The sequence below is a fragment of the Saccostrea cucullata genome, unplaced genomic scaffold (assembly GCF_032062105.1).
Source record: "Saccostrea cucullata isolate Sc308-1 unplaced genomic scaffold, CSIRO_AGI_Scuc_v1 ctg7560, whole genome shotgun sequence".
In the NCBI taxonomy this organism is placed as follows: Eukaryota; Metazoa; Mollusca; class Bivalvia; order Ostreida; family Ostreidae; genus Saccostrea; species Saccostrea cuccullata.
This window is the reverse complement of record NW_026927260.1, coordinates 1-16,558: the sequence shown is the minus strand read 5'-3', so window position 1 is coordinate 16,558 and position 16,558 is coordinate 1. Positions and strand designations below refer to the sequence as shown.

Sequence of the window (16,558 nt, the reverse complement as noted above, 5' to 3'; positions counted from 1 at the left end):
GATCTTTTATAAAACATCATGGAATCATGCCTTTTTCTCTTTTGATTTAGATAATATCATCGATGCGTACTTAATTTGCACATTTGCACATTCGTTTCTTTTTTCTTCTTTGAGAAACAACCAAAACCAATTAAAGAAAAGTTGTAAGGAGACCTTGGATTATGAATGTAGTTTGACACAGAATTGCAACGAACCTACGACGTGACAATCCAAGTATCCCTACAAATTTCATTGCTCCTTATGTTACTTTCGTTCAAACAAACGCTCGGCTGCCTCTGTTAACCGCTATTGCGAAATATCGGAATTGACAGAGACCGCCGCCATTTAGTTCCCGCTTCAGATTTTTTAATGTTAATATCTCGAGTTTGAATTTATAAATTTACAAACGAATTATATATTCAGCCTAATAAGAAATGTTTCTATCAACTATACTAATATCATTTGAAAATATTGAAAAACAAAAAAATTAAAGACAAGAGACTTTTGGCCCCTCTATGCCCCTAATTTGAAGAACTAACCCCGTTTAATTGATATCAAATGAAAGGTCTTACTATATTGAACATTTTTTATTATATATGTCCTAACAAAATATTAACAGGTAAAAAGATATAAAAAGAAAACGTGTCAATTTTTCGAGATGAGTATGAGGCTATTTTTTGAGACCAGGTGAGGTCGATGCCTTCTTACCTGGAAAGCTCTATATGCAAAATGTCACATCTATCATCCTTCCTATACCTTCACTGAAAATCTCAAGTCGATATCTTAAGTCATTTAGGAGGAGATCTCAGGACAAGCTGACCCTCTAAAAATCAGTAAATCGTCCATATCTCTCGACCGGAAGTGACGACGTACGTACGAAAAATTTCCGACAAGGTTCAGATGAATATCTATCAGATATGAAAATTTGGTGAGAATTGGTCCAGCCGTTTCTGAGAAATCGCGTGCACAAAATCGGTAAGAAAAAAAATAATAATAATAATAATAGGGAAAAAGAAACCGAAGAATAACAAGAAGGTCTTCCGTTGGAGACGGAAGACCTTAATAATATTAATGATAAACGAATAAACAATCTGTATTTTAGGTAAAGTTTTTCAAGCACTTTCTGAAAATCTCAAAATTGTCCAGAATTTTTATTTCTTTTTTTATGTACCCAGGAATTTCCCATACCGCAAAAAGAAGGCAACGCTTCGTAAACCTCACATATATCTTTAAATTTCAACAGCATTCTTGGATGGCCAATTCCCATGCCTACTTCGGTGTATATTGCAAAATATCAATGATGTCAATGAAAAATTCGCTGAGATAAGCATTGAAGTTGCACACATGTATTTACTGAAGATTTTCACTGTAGGTCTTACGCATTGTTCATTTAACCTGTGTTCTCTGGCTTCATAACTGCTTTTTTAATATCTTTTACATCTAACTTCATTTCTTGCATATCTGACATGAGAGTCTTTAACATTTTGTGATGTTCCATGTTAAGCTTTTGTATAATAGATTCTTCGTCTTCCCTTTTCAAGGTCAGTATTTTAATATTATTAAGTTCAGCCAAGTATATCTTTCCAGTGAAGGCTTCCAATCTTTGACAGATATCTGACATCATTAACCAGGTGTCGTTGAATTCTTTTTGAGGGGTAGAAGCTGAGCTCACGTGTGCAGCCAATCTATTTCGTATTAACCTAATTCTTTCGATATCATCACCCACTGTCACCTCAGCTGCTGTTGGCTCTTCTCCCCATTTTCCTTTTGTTGGTTTAGGGATCGTTAAACAAATGTTTCTTATGATTTTGTATGTAAAGGAAATATCGAATTCCTTATATAGAGTATTTTTTGCTTTTTTCAATAAATCTTCTTGATCTGGATTCAACTTTAAATTCTTCCTTTCTTTGCTTGATAATGAATTCACCTTGTTTTCAATATCAGAGGGAGGGACTTCTGATTCTAGAATATCTCTGTAGGCCTGATTTAAGACATCGTTTGTTGCCATTCCAAGTTTGGCAAATCTGGATCGACCCTCTAGATCTTGTCCAGAAGCTTTGGAAGTGCTAGGATTACTCTGGTTTGTCTGTGAAAAAACATAGAAAATTAAATGAAATCTTAACTATATTTTTCTTGGACATTAATATCCTAAAATGGATATAAGTGGAAACAGTATTTAATGAATAAATCAAATTTGAATGTTGTTATGATCTTAATGTCGTATCATTATTCAATATAAAATTATCAGAGTTGATAAATTGGTTTACATTTGCCAAATGTATGTTTTCTGTATTGATGTAGTATCATGTATTGCAGAGGAATTACCTGTTCCCAATATTTTTTAATTTCTTCTGAGATGATACGGTGCTTTTTGTTTGCCGGACAGGATGGACACTGAAAAGTTTCTTTGAAAAACTTAGACTCACTTATTACTGCGCTTTCTTTACTGTCACAAAAACCAGTAGATTTGCATTTGAATTCAACCTGGAAATCTGAGTTTTTCTGGAACGTGTTGGAGAGGTTGTGTAATATACGCTCAATGTTTTCTCTAATCTGGTGACAGGTTGAAACATTAACTTCTCCCTCCACAACAAACACTTGCACCTGAATTTCTGTTTGAGTCATTCCAAGCAGAATATTATGGTGCTGGTCATGAAACACTAAAATGGCTGTTTTCTGGAAAATGCATCCTCTTTCTTCATCTGAAAAAATCTCCCAAGGAATCTGCATGCATGTTGCTACAAGGCGATGGAAAATTTCCACAGGAAGAATACCAAACGTGTAGCAAAGGATGGAGGAGGCAGGGTATGATGAGAAGCAGTCTACTGGAAATTGCATCTTGTTCATACACGGGACATACCATGTTTTGTCGCTCATTTTAGCTAAGAGTCCTAACTTCTCCATGTACATCATGATATCCTCTTTGTGCTCAAGGTAACCATTGTTGTTCATTCTCCATATGGCAGAGAGTAGTGCTTCATCTAACTCTCCAGTTTCATTGAATTTGTCCCATTCTGAGGCAAATTCAAATAAATCTTCTTGTGCATGGTTTTTATCTGTTATGACATTTCTAAATGCATCTGCAAACCACTGAACATCGAGGACGATAACTTCATTTAGGAACTGGTGATTGAAGTGTATAATTTCTCTAATGTCATCGAAGAACTGCAGCATGGGACTCATATCAGAAATTTGGAGCTTTATTCCCTCTGGCAATATTTCATTGAACATCTCAAGTTCACTCCTACTCAAAATCTTGGGAAATTTCTTTTCCTGAAGGAATGTTTCAAACATAGCCCATGACTGTGGAAGCTCTTCACCCCAGTGAGCAATCTTGCACACGACATCAGCAATGGACAGCTTAAGTTTTTCAATGCTTTCATTGTCATGGAATTCGACCGCAAATCGCCGTTTCACATCAATATGTTTTTGCAAAGACTTCTTCTTCCTGTCAAGAGTCTTCCATACTTCTCGGAAAAACAATTCTTTTTCCTAATGAAAACAAATTCCTTGTTTTATTTTGTACTTACAGATTAGTCATAGTAAAATAATGTTCATTATCATACAATGTTTGTTAATGTTTTGTTCCCAAAGAGTTTATGAAACACATGTTTACCTGTATATATTACTGTAAACATACTTTTTTCCACAGGGTCATAATTCCACGGAATCTTAATTTCTGATTAATCCATGGGTAGAAAATTATGCTGATTTTTAGACTGTCACTACAGTAAAACACGTTTAGTACGAACACGGATATAGGAAATTCACGGATATAACGAAGTGTTTCTGGGTTCCCCGGCAAAATTCTTAACAAATCTTTGTAAACTTTTACGGTTATAACGAATTCTGATATAACGAATTTACGGATATAGCGAACTGATTTTGAGTCCCGTTGAGGTTAGATATAATGAATTATACATCTTATATAACGAACCGTCAAAGATTTCAAAATTTGAATGATTGAACTGACTTTATTTTTTTCTCAGCATTTGTATATAAAATTCAATTCATAATAAAACCTTAGTTATCGAAGGTATGTTTTGTAATATTTGTTTCCCTAACATATTTGATAGTAATACTTGAAGGAAAACATGCATATTGCAAATTCGCTATATATGGTTATACGAATTTGTTATGCAGATATAACGAATCACGGATATAGCGAATTAAATTAACAGGTCCCCAGGACTTCGCTATAACCGTGTTTTACTGTACATGCCTTACATTTATAATAAGTATGCTTGCACATTTTTTTGACGAAAAATCTGTGACCGCGTACATAGCGTTAATTAATACCACGCGAAAAAAAGTACTTCTAGTGTATATTAAATATTTACAAATCAGAAAAACCATGACAAAGTTATACGAAGGTTGTCCCAAAAAGTTGTAGACAATGTTCATAATTTTTTTAACATGCAACCAAATCTTACCAAATTTTGCATAGACATAATACAGTCAATGTACTTAAAAATTGTGAATTTTGAAATCCATATCTTTCATATTAATAATATTAGGACAATTTATATGAAGGCCGATAAGGCCTGTCAGCGCACGGACTAAATTCGGAATAATTTACGCATATAACTATTACATTTGCTTTAAATTCTTTAATACTATGCAATACATTGAAATTAAATTTAAATCACTGAAACAAGAATCAAAATCTTAATAATATGTCAAAATTTCATAAAAATATCATCAGAAATAGACGATTAGTGTCATGATTTTCATAGTATCGTTGAAATTGAGTTTGATGAAAATGACGTCGTCAAACGCGTAAGCGGCGCACGGAGATGTAATAAATTGTGTTGGATATGGTTATTAATATACATCAGAGACCGGAAAAAGAGTATAGAAGTGACATTACACACTAGATTTTAATAAAGAATTTATTTTTAAATTGCACGATAGTCAATGAGAGTTTTTCTTCTATACCAAAAAATAGTTAAATGTTCTAGAGTTCTGTTTGTTAAACGCAAATAATTGGGGACAATCTGGACCGCGAACAACGACAAACAATGTGTATTCTCTGCTGTCTACAATGTAAGGCGATCTTTCGACTAAATTTTGACTGAAAATTGAATCTGCTTAAACAAGAGATGTTTGTAAGACACTTATGCCCCCTCCCATCAAACTGGAAATTTTCCAAGTCCAGAAGGGCATTGTTGCAACCACTATTGAAAAAATGACCACTATTGAAATAATTATATCAATAGTGGTTGGGAGTGCATATCAATAGCAAACATAGTTCATAACCACTATTGAAATACGACCACTATTGAAATAATTATATCAATAGTGGTTGAGGGTGCATATCAATAGCAGACATAGTTCATAACCACTATTGAATTACGACCACAATTGAAATAATTATATCAATAGTGGTTGGGGTGCATATCAATAACAACATAGTTCGTAGCCACTATTGAAATACGACCACTATTGAAATCACAGGAGTTCGCGAACCTATCAATTTTACCGAAAATTTCAGGAAATAAAAAAAAAACGTAATACCTATAATAATAACACAAGGAACGCAACGCATTTTACGTCACCTGGGTACCCCTCGCTTAATATCAAAGCTGTCGCACAATGAATATTCAATCGAAAATTATAAGACAAAAACCAATCTTTTTGGAAGGGACTATTCTTTATGGCTCTTAATGCATAAGATTTCAAACTCATGTTTTACAGCAGCAGCGGTGAAATTTCTCCTCAACTTCGCTCAAATATCTGCTGTCCGCGACGCCATGACGTGACGTCACGGGCGCGTCCATTTACCCAAAAAGGAACAAAACTGCCTGAAATGCTAATCTAGATGATTGAGGTCATATGCGAAAATAAACCAGAGACAAGTTTGTAGACATTCAAGAAAATTTAAAACGGGTAGGTACAAGTACTTGTACTCGTATCTAAACGCAATATAGTTATCTCTAGTTAATTGTGTATGATTATTTATTTTTTTTTCCTTTTGGGTAAATGGACCGCCCGTGACGTCACGTCATGGCGTCGCGGACAACCGTTGCACTCCTTGTGTTATTATTATAGGTATTACGTATCTTTTTTATTTACGAAAATTTCGGTAAAATTGATAGGTACGCGAACTCCTGTGATTGAAATAATTATATCAATAGTGGTTTAGAGTGCATTTCAATAAAAAACATAGCTAGTAACCACTATTGAAATACGACCACTATTTAAATAATCATTTCAATAGTGGGTGAAAATGCCTTTCAATATAAGAACCATAAGGTTCAGGAACTATTCAAATAATTTTCACTTTTGAAATACGAAAATATATCTGTCACCGTCGATTGATTGTTGTTTACCTCATTCAGCCATTTTCGACTCATATAGAGACGTCACCATATACCATTGAAGGACTTCAAAGTTTGACCTTTACCCGGCACTCAGGGCCATTTAGCAGTGAGGGATCTCAACCACTATTGATATAATTATTTCAATAGTGGTCGCATTTCAATATTGGTTATGAACTATGTCTGCTATTGATATGCATACTCAACCACCATTGATAAAATTATTTCAATAGTGGTCATATTTCAATAGTGGTTATGAATTATGTCTGCTATTGATGTACACCCTCAACCACTATTGATATAATTATTTCAATAGTGGTCGTATTTCAATAGTGGTTATGAATTATGTCTGCTATTGATATACACCCTCAACCACTATTGATATAATTATTTCAATAGTGGTCGTATTTCAATAGTGGTTACAAACTATGTTTGCTATTGATATGCACCCTCAACCACTATTGATATAATTATTTCAATAGTGGTCGTATTTCAATAGTGGTTACGAACTATGTTTGCTATTGAAATGCACCCTCAACCACTATTGATATAATTATTTCAATAGTAGTTTTTATTTCAATAGTGGTTGCAACAGGGCATAACTCTGTCAAAATAGTGCAATTGTACCCAGAACAGAACTTGACCTAAATAGACATCTGATAAATCTGTATACTAAATTTCATTTCCGTATGTGCAACCTCTGCAAAGAAAATGAAAGGAAAGTGCAAATAATTTGAATTTTCTTGTAAGTCCAAGTAGCATAACTCTGTCAAAAATGGCACGATTGAACCCAAAACACAACTTGACTTAGATATTAATGTGATATATCTGTATACCAAATTTCATTTCAGTATGTGCAAAGGCATCAAAGGAAATGAGCGGAAACTGCAAATAATTGAAATTTTTCTAACTCCAAGGGGCATAACTCTGTCAAAAATGGTGCAATGGTACCCAAATAGAACTTGACCTAGATATTCATGAGATATATCTGTATACCAAATTTGATTTCAGTATGTGCAACGGTTGCGAAGAAAATGAGCGGAAACAAAGTTGACCGACAGACCAACCGACCCAACCGACAGAGAGCAGCAAAGCAATATGCCCTCCCTTCTTCGAAAGGGGGCATAAAAAAGCAAATAAAAAACAAACGGACAGCAGTGAGTTTTAATACGTCCCTTACTCAAGAGTGGTCAATCACTTAAAAAAAAATATTGAATGTTAATACACGCCAATGAAGCAGACAAAGAGATCAGGACGTTATAAGAGACGCAATTTACGTTTGCTTCCATGTGACAGTGCACATTTATATTCTTTCTTTATTTTTTCATAATTTTCTTATAGGATGTGATATCATCATGAAGCTTGAAGTGCATGATCATACAAGAGGCCCAAGGGCCTTGAATCGCTCTTCTGATAAATTGTACAATTAATCTATCACTTCTATTTGAAGCCTCTACCCTATGTATCCTACGACCCAAGACGAATCAACTGACAAAGTTTGATGATTCTTAGCCAATAAGGACTGAAAATATTTTTAATAATAAAGCTATAAAAAACCATAAGTTCATCACAGTGACCTATATTAAGATTGAAGTTTTCTGAAGACTCAAGATGCATTAATAAACAAAGATTGAAGATTCTAAGCCAATAAGTATTTGAGATTTTTAAAAGTAGGTCAACGTGACCTACTGTTTTGTCTACACTCTATGAAAACCGAAAATACATCAACTAACAAAGTTTGATGATTCTAAGCCAATAAGTCCTTGAGATATTCAAAAGTAGGTCACGAAGACCTTCTTTTAGGTCAACAATCTCTGAAAACCAAAGATGCATCAACAAACAAAGTTAAACCAGTTAGTACCGTAGATACTTAAATAAAGCCTTAAATGTCAAAATTTAGGTCACCGTGACCTACTTTTTGGACATCATTCACCAAAAACCCAAGATACTTCAACTTACAAAGTTTGATGATTCTAAGCCAATAAGTACCTAAGATACTTAAATAAAGCCATAAAATGTCAAAAGTAGGTAACCGTGACCTAATTTTTGGTCGTCACTCTCCGAAAACCCAAGACGCATTAACTCACAAAGTTTTATTATTCTAAGCCAATAAATACCTAAGATACTAAAATATATCCTTAAAATGTCAAAAGTAGGTCACCATGACCTACTTTTTGGACAACATTCTCCGAAAACCCAAGATTCATCAACTTACAAAGTTTGATGATTCTAAGCCAATAAGTATCGTAGAGATACTTAAATAAAGCCATAAAATGTCAAAAGTAGGTCACCGTGACCTACGTTTTGGTCGTCACTCCCCGAAAACCCAAGACGCATCAACTCACAAAGTTTTATTATTCCCTAAGATACTAAAATATATCCTTAAAATGTCAAAAGTAGGTCACCATGGCCTACTTTTTGGACAACATTCTCCGAAAACCCAGGATTCATCAACTTACAAAGTTTGATTATTCTAAGCCAATAAGTACTGTAGATACCTAAATAAAGCCATAAAATGTCAAAAAAAGGTCACCATGACCTACTTTTTGGTCGTCACTCTGCAAAAACCCAAGATGTATCAACTCACAAAGTTTGATGATTCTAAGCCAATAAATACCTAAGATACTTAAATATTACCATAAAATGTTGAAAGTAGGTCACCATGACCTTTCTTTGGGTCGACATTTTTTAAAGTCACAAGATGCATCTGCTGACCAAGTTCGATGATCCTAGGTCTGAAGGTAAACAAAACATGCCTTTTAAACAATTCATAAACAAATGCCTGCAAAAATCAAAAAGTAGGTCACAGTGACCTTCTTTTTCATAAATATGTTTTAAGGTCCCAAGATGCATCAATTTACAAGATTTGATGATTCTAAACCTCTCAGTGTCTGAAATAATTGGATTTAATGGTTTTAAAAGAATTAGTCATTAAGTTTAAAAAGTAGGTAAAGGTGACTTACTTTTAAGCTGACGTTAATCAAAGGCCCAAGATGCGCCAATTGGCAAAGTTTGATGATCATAGGCCTTAAAGTGCCTGAAATATGCCTTCAAATCAATTTGAAAACAAATGCTTACAAAATTTAAAAAGTAGGTCACCATGACTTACTTTTTCATAAATATGTTTTAAGGTCCCAAGATGCATCAATTTACAAGTTTTGATGATTCTAAACCTCCTCAGTGACTGAAATAATTGGATTAAATGTTTTAAAAAGAATTAGTCATAAGATTCAAAAAGTAGGTCACGGTGACCTACTTTTAAGCTGATATTGTTTAAGGACCCAAGATGCATCAATTGACAAAGTTTGATGATCATAGGCCTTAAAGTGCCTGAAATATGCCTTCAAATCAATTTGGAAACAAATGCTTACAAAATTTTAAAAGTAGGTCACCGTGAACTACTTTTGAGTTAACATGATGTGAAGTCCTGAGATGCATAAACTTACAAGATTCGATGATCCTAGTCATAATAATAAGCAAAATATAAACATTTTTATTGTTTGTAAATTTAGGTCAACTTTGAAGTGACCTTGAGACCACGCCCTTTGCCCCAGGGTCATGCCTTGAACAATTTTTAATTTTCAACATATCTTGCTCCTTGTATGTATGTTTGGTGAAAATCTGCCCGGTGGTTTTGGAGAAGAAGATTTTTTAGCAACCAGTACTTCCAGTTTTGTTTTCTTGATTATTTCCCCTTGTTTAAGGGTCCCAACCTTTATTTTAGTATATAAGGTAGCCCTTAGGCCAAGGATACCCTGTGACAAATTTGACACTAATTGGCCAAGGGGTTCTTGAGTTATGGCCCATATTCTAAAAAGTTAACGCACACCGCACACCGCACGACGCACACCGCACAAAGCACAAATGGCCATAGCATTAGCTCTTTGAGCCTTTGGCTCAGAAGAGCTAAAAATGTTACTCTTTGCTATGACAAGGAAAAAAATTTAATTCAACAAAAAGAAACAAAACTGTTTTCCCTGTCTACTTTTTTTGGACAACCCTGGTATATTTGAGAACACAATAAATAACAGTATTTAACAATGATACCTTTTCTGTTTTGTTCTCACTATGTGTACCAACCAAGATGACAGGAGCCTTATCACTGCCATATTGATGAATGGACTTCATCCAGAATTCTAGATAATCTGAAAAACAGACACATTCAGCTCTAGGAGTTTTTTTTAAGATACATTGCAGGAAATGATGGCAGACGTACATGAGAAACTCTATACCCTATAAATAGAAATTTTAGGAAGATGCAAATTTAGTGATTTGTCCTGAAAAACTAGTAATTTATTACGCGTATTTCTAAGAATGTCACTTTATGCCTTATTTTTATATTAAGTATCCTTGGACAAATTTCCGCGGAAAATTTGTGACCGCGTACATATTGTAAATTTATACCCCGCAGAAAGTAGTACTTCTACAGTGTGTCAATTAAATTCATCAATGGCATAAATTTTGATCTGATGCAGTGGTGCTTTTGGGTCATACATGTAATAATCAAAATATTACCTCTGTGTGTCCATCCCCCGTAAACGGAGCCTTCCTGACAACACACTTCTTCTCCAACCTTATCATCAAAATTCTTCTCCATATTCAGCACAAGAATGAAGAACGCTCCTGGACTCAAAAAAATCTGGTGTGAGGCATAATATGAACACTGTCCTGCAAAGTCAGTCATGGTGATTCTTTTATCTGGATTTTCTGAAATATCTTCTGCACCTATCTGTAAATTTCCAGAAAATTCTCGACTATGAAGAATATCTTTTCTTTCCTTCATAACTTCTGCTACATTTTCTGGTGATGTGGCCCCCTGTGGTTCATGGGATGGGGTGGTTTTAATGTCAATATTATCATGTGATATCTGTCCACTGCTTGATGCTTCTGTCGTATTGCCCACGTTGCCCTCATTATCTTCTGGTTTCATCTTCTTCTGCGTTTCCTTATCATCAGCTGCATTTTCTACATGGTAATAAGGAACACTCTGCTTCATATCTTTTTTATCAAGTCTAAGTTTAAAGTGTTGCTGTTGGCGTGAAGAGTTTGCTGTAAATGAAAATGAATGCTTATTTTACACCTTCTAACTTTCTTGTCCCTGTACTTTATACAAATAGACATTTATTCTACTTCATATAAATCTGCAACTCAAGAAATAAAATCTAGAGGTACTGAGAGTATTGAGCTCATGAAATGATATCCCAAGGCAGCTTCCATATGAGTATGATAGTGAAGTCTTTGTTTTAAAATTGAAAAACCAAATATTTGTCCTATCTTAACATAAAGAATGAGCTACCCAATGACAGTATGTATACGTAGTAATTATCATGTAAAAGTTTCATTTAACTTTATTAGTCCCCTACCGGTGAAACCGGAGGGGACTATAGGTTTCTTCTGCGTCTGTCCGTCCGTCCGTCCGTCCGTCTGTCCGTCAGTCCGTCCGTCCGTCCGTCCGTCCGTCTGTCCGTCCCCGTCAGTCTGTCTCACTTGGTTTTCCGCACTTTTTTCTAAACGCATGCAGATATTAAAGCTGAATTTTGGTATGTGAGTGTATCTTAAGGAGTTACAGATCAAGTTTGAATTTCATTTTGCTTCATTGATTTTTGACAGAATTATGGCATTTTGAATATTTTTCATTCCCACTTGGTTTTCCGCACTTTTTTTCTAAACGCTTGCAGATAATGAGCTGAATTTTGGTACCAGGCTTGGGGTAATGCTAATTGTAATGGTAATGCATTGCAATGCATTACATGATCTTAAAGTAATGCTAGTAATGTGTAATGCCAAAAAATTTGCATTACATGTAATGGTAATGGTAATGCATTACTTTATAAATTCCAGTGTAATGCTTGCATTACATAGCATTACACAGCATTATTTTGTAAGATAAGTATCTATTTTCAGAGATTGAAATGGACTTGGATGATGGAAATTATAGTTTAGGTTATTTATTAATTATTTTTTTTATTCATTTTTTGGCACTTGGTTTTCCGCACTTTTTTTCTAAACGCTTGCAGATAATGAGCTGAATTTTGGTAATTGGTACGTGAGTGTATCTTAAGGAGTTACAGATCAAGTTTAAATTTCGTTTCGCTTCATTGATTTCTGACAGAATCATGGCATTTTGAATATTTTTCATAATCGCTTAATTAAGATCGGGTTTGAACTGCGCTAACTTCCGATTGTCGACAAAAAATATGAAGCGAGGAAAAGACGATGGATAAATGAGTTTAATTGTCGTCTTGATGTTTAGTATTTTATTAGATTTAAGGCATTTATAACTTGAAATTTTTTCAGTCTAACCTTGGACATGACTTTTGCACATTAAAAAATGACATCCTGAAGAAAAAGGGGAACCCGGTAGGGGACATGTATTGCTTATGCAATACTCTCAGAATGCTTGTTCAGTTCAGAGTTGTACAGGTGGAGTTGTAAATACAAAGATATTGTGGAGTTGTAAATACAAGATAGGTACCACCAATATAATGGTAGTTCCTAAGTTTTGATTTTAACAGGAAACGAGAAATATTACAATTCAGGAAGTATTACAATTCAGGGGCATTTTATTTCTACCGTCACATGAACAAATTATTAGACAAAATATTGAGCAGTCACCATTTGATCAAACATGACTCTTATGAAATGATTTGCTTTTTTTATTTGAAGTACATCATACAAAAGCATTAAATCACAATCAATATAAAAAATACCTTGGATGCTTTCTGTCACATTAAACAAATCAGTGTGGATATCCACTCCCCTGGTTGAAATGATATTTTTCTTTATTTCTTCCACGTCAATGCCCTTCAGTCTCTCTAACAATGTTGTTTTCCAACTACCAGCACACCCTATTATCATCCCAGAGGCGTGGTACATGGTTGTCTTCCCTTTCATTAAATTCTCAATGAATTTCGTCACTGATTTATCTCCCCGTAGTATAATCTGCATTGGTATTCCAACTGTAATGACAAAACTCTAACATTACAAACCTGTGACAGAGTCTAACGCATGACAAAAAACAATCATAAAAATAGCTTTCCTATCATGGAGATCCAAATAGCACATGTTTATTTTCATTGATTTGTTTATTCCTTATAAGTATGCCCAGTAAACTAAAAGTAGAAAAAACAGATGAGCATATTATATTGGTTAAATAAGAATACTTTTACTGTTAAAAAATTAAGCCTGGGACGATTTATCGAGATATCTGTGAGGACGATACGCATATCGATACATACGAGGGTTGTCCCAAAAAGTCGTAGACAATATGTATAATTTTTTTAACACGCAACCAATACGTACCAAATTTTGCAAAGACATAATATGGTCAATATTCTTTAAAATTGTGAGTTTTTATATACATATTTTTCATATTAATAATATGCGGACGATTTATATGAAAGCTGATAAGGCCTGTCGGCACACGGACAAAATTCGGAATAATTTACGCGTATAACAACTACATTTGCTTTAATTTCTTTAGTACTATGTAATACATTGAACTCAAATTTAAATCACTGACACCAGAATAAAAATCTTAATATTACGAGGGGCATTTCAAAAGTTCTGGCAACTGTTTAAAAACAGATTAACTGTCTTACGGAAATTATTGAGTTTGATATCATTGGAAAGATCAGAAAAATACACACATATTGTGACGTCCCTTTAAAATTTTTATGACGTAATAACTCCGAAAATGACGTCAGAATATAGAATGATTAGCATACTGACAATAAAAATGACGTAACAAAAGACGCAATTTGATCAAATTAAAATTTTAAACTTAAGACAACTTTTGCTCATTACTCGGAAGCAAGCTAACGGATGCAAATGCCAGTTGGTGGAATGTTTACATAGACTACAATTTATCATATGGTATTTAATTTTGAAGATATTCTTGTTCCGAAATGGTTTTATTGAGTGTCAAAACCAGCATGGTTTTATCGAATCTCGCTTAAACTTTTACGTAAAAGAGACTTAAATGTAAGGAAAAGACAAAGTTGACAATCAAACAAAAATAGGCGATCGTGTTACAACCTTTGATGGCATAAATTCGTCAGGTGTTTTAACCAGATTTGTGGGATCGATGAAGGCTCAAGAGAAGTTAAGTTTAGTGTGCCCAATATTTTCTCGTAAAATCCAAAATGGCGGCGGTGCAGTTGTAACCCCACCGTACCTCCAAATATTTGCAAATTTTAGTGCATGGAAAATAAATGAGACTATACATGTCTTAGTAACTTATATTCATTTTTTGGATTCAAAAGTCAAAAGCAGTAGTGAAGTTGAATTTATATGAAAAAATACGCAAAGAATCTAGTCGGGGACAAAATTTAGTACAGTTTATTTGTAAACTGTAAGAGTCCTGTGACTCAAAATATATTTGATAAAAACTGCATTAATATACTTTAGTTTTTTACAGAACATGTTTTATTTCAAACAATGGAGAGATAAATAAAAGACAAAAAATTCAGCCGTATCATGTAAATAAAAATCTTAAATGAATTTTTATGATAGCATAACCGAACATAAACCGTGCTCGTAAACAAACCATACAATGAATACTGGAATTGCTGATAAACAATATCATAGTCCTACTCTTCTTCTTTTCCAATTAAAATTTTCTTTGAAATATTTTTTCAAATAAGCTTTTGGCCGAACTTTTACGATCGTCTCATGTGGATAAAAACGCGACTTTTCAGTATACTTAACATTCTATATTGTGACGTCATTTTCGGAGTGATTACGTTATAACAATTATAAAGTGAGGTCACAATTTGTGTATATTTTTTTGATCTTTTCAATGATATAAAACTCAATGAAACGGGTAATCTTTTATTAAACAGTTGCCAGAACTTTTGAAATGCCCCTCGTATATTAAAATTTCATATAAATATCATTTGAAACAGAAGCTTGGTGTCATGATTTTCATAGTATCGTTGAAATTGAGTACGTTGAAAATGACGTCGTCAAACGCGTGGTCGGCGCACGGAGATGTAATAGATTGTATTGGATATAGTTAATATACATAAGAGACGGGGGAGTAGAGTACAGACGTGACATTACACACCAGATTTTAATAAAGAAATTATTTTTCAATTGCACAATATTCAATGAGAGTTTTTCTTCTGTTCCGAAAATAGTTAATTACGGCATGTAAGTAGTAGAGTACTGTTTGATAAACTCAGACAATTGGGAACAATTTGGACTGCGAACGACGTCAAACAATTTGTATTCGATCTTTGCTGCCTACAATGTAAGACGATTTTTCGACTAAATTTCGACTGAAATTTGAATCTGCTTTAAAAAAAAAACAAGTATAAAAACAAACGGACAGTAGTGAATTTAAATATGTCCCTTAATCAAGAGTGGTCTATCACTTAAAAAAATTATTGAATGTTAATACCCGCGAGTGAAGCAGACACATAGATCATGACGTTATAAGAGACGTAATTTAGGCTTCCTTTCGTGCGCCGGTGTACACTTATATTCTTTCTTTATTTTTCATAAAAAAAGTTGTGATATCATCATGAAACTTGAAGTGCATGATCATAAAATGTTACTCTTTGCTATGACAAGGAAAAAAAATTAATAAAGCAAAGAGAAACAAAACTGTTTTCCCTGTCTCCGACTTTTTGGGACAACCCTCGTATGAAGAAATAATGAAATATCGCCTAGGGGCCTCATCGCTCACCTGAGCATATCGGCTAGAAAAAAAGCACAAATCAACTCAGAATTGAAAAGTTTACTGAGGGGGTGGGGGAGGGGGCTTGAATTCTAATACTACTTGGGAATGCCTCTGTAACAGGAAAGGAGAAAATGTATTGCTGGACCGGGAATCAAACCCAGGACCCCTGCATCTCTAGCTAGGTGCTCTACCAACTGAGCTATCAAAGCCGGTATCCACGGTCCAAACCATTACATTCCTCCCTCTTTAAATGGTCTTCGCCCTCGGAGACACAACCAAGTTCTTAGTTTTGGCAGGAATTTCACCTGCAATTCACCACCATGGCCCAAACCATTACACGTCCATATCAATTCTGCATATACATGTAACTTCTTGAGAAATTCTTGAGAAAAAGAGTTTAATAATTTTTTTTTAAACATTTTGTTTGTATATACATTACTTTGTGATAATTTGAATTTGACTCCCCATTGTTTCCCTCCCCCATCCCGCACCCAAAAAAGCATAATTGTCGGAAGCAAATTGAAAGTGGACTGACTAATTGAAAGGGGGAGGGGCTAAACCAACACACAAGAGG

General features: G+C 34.3%; 1 protein-coding gene across 1 annotated transcript; it reads right to left on the bottom strand.

Moving 5' to 3' along the window:
* Positions 1-1,056: 1,056 nt before the first annotated feature.
* LOC134273888 (uncharacterized) lies at positions 1,057-13,252 on the bottom strand. The gene is made up of 5 exons (XM_062756106.1): positions 13,010-13,252; positions 10,815-11,348; positions 10,347-10,444; positions 2,305-3,471; positions 1,057-2,065 (listed from the first exon to the last, which is right to left on the bottom strand). The coding sequence occupies exons 1-5, from the start codon at positions 13,245-13,247 to the stop codon at positions 1,370-1,372; spliced, it is 2,733 nt and encodes a 910-aa protein (XP_062612090.1). The 5' UTR covers positions 13,248-13,252; the 3' UTR covers positions 1,057-1,369.
* Positions 13,253-16,558: the final 3,306 nt, after the last annotated feature.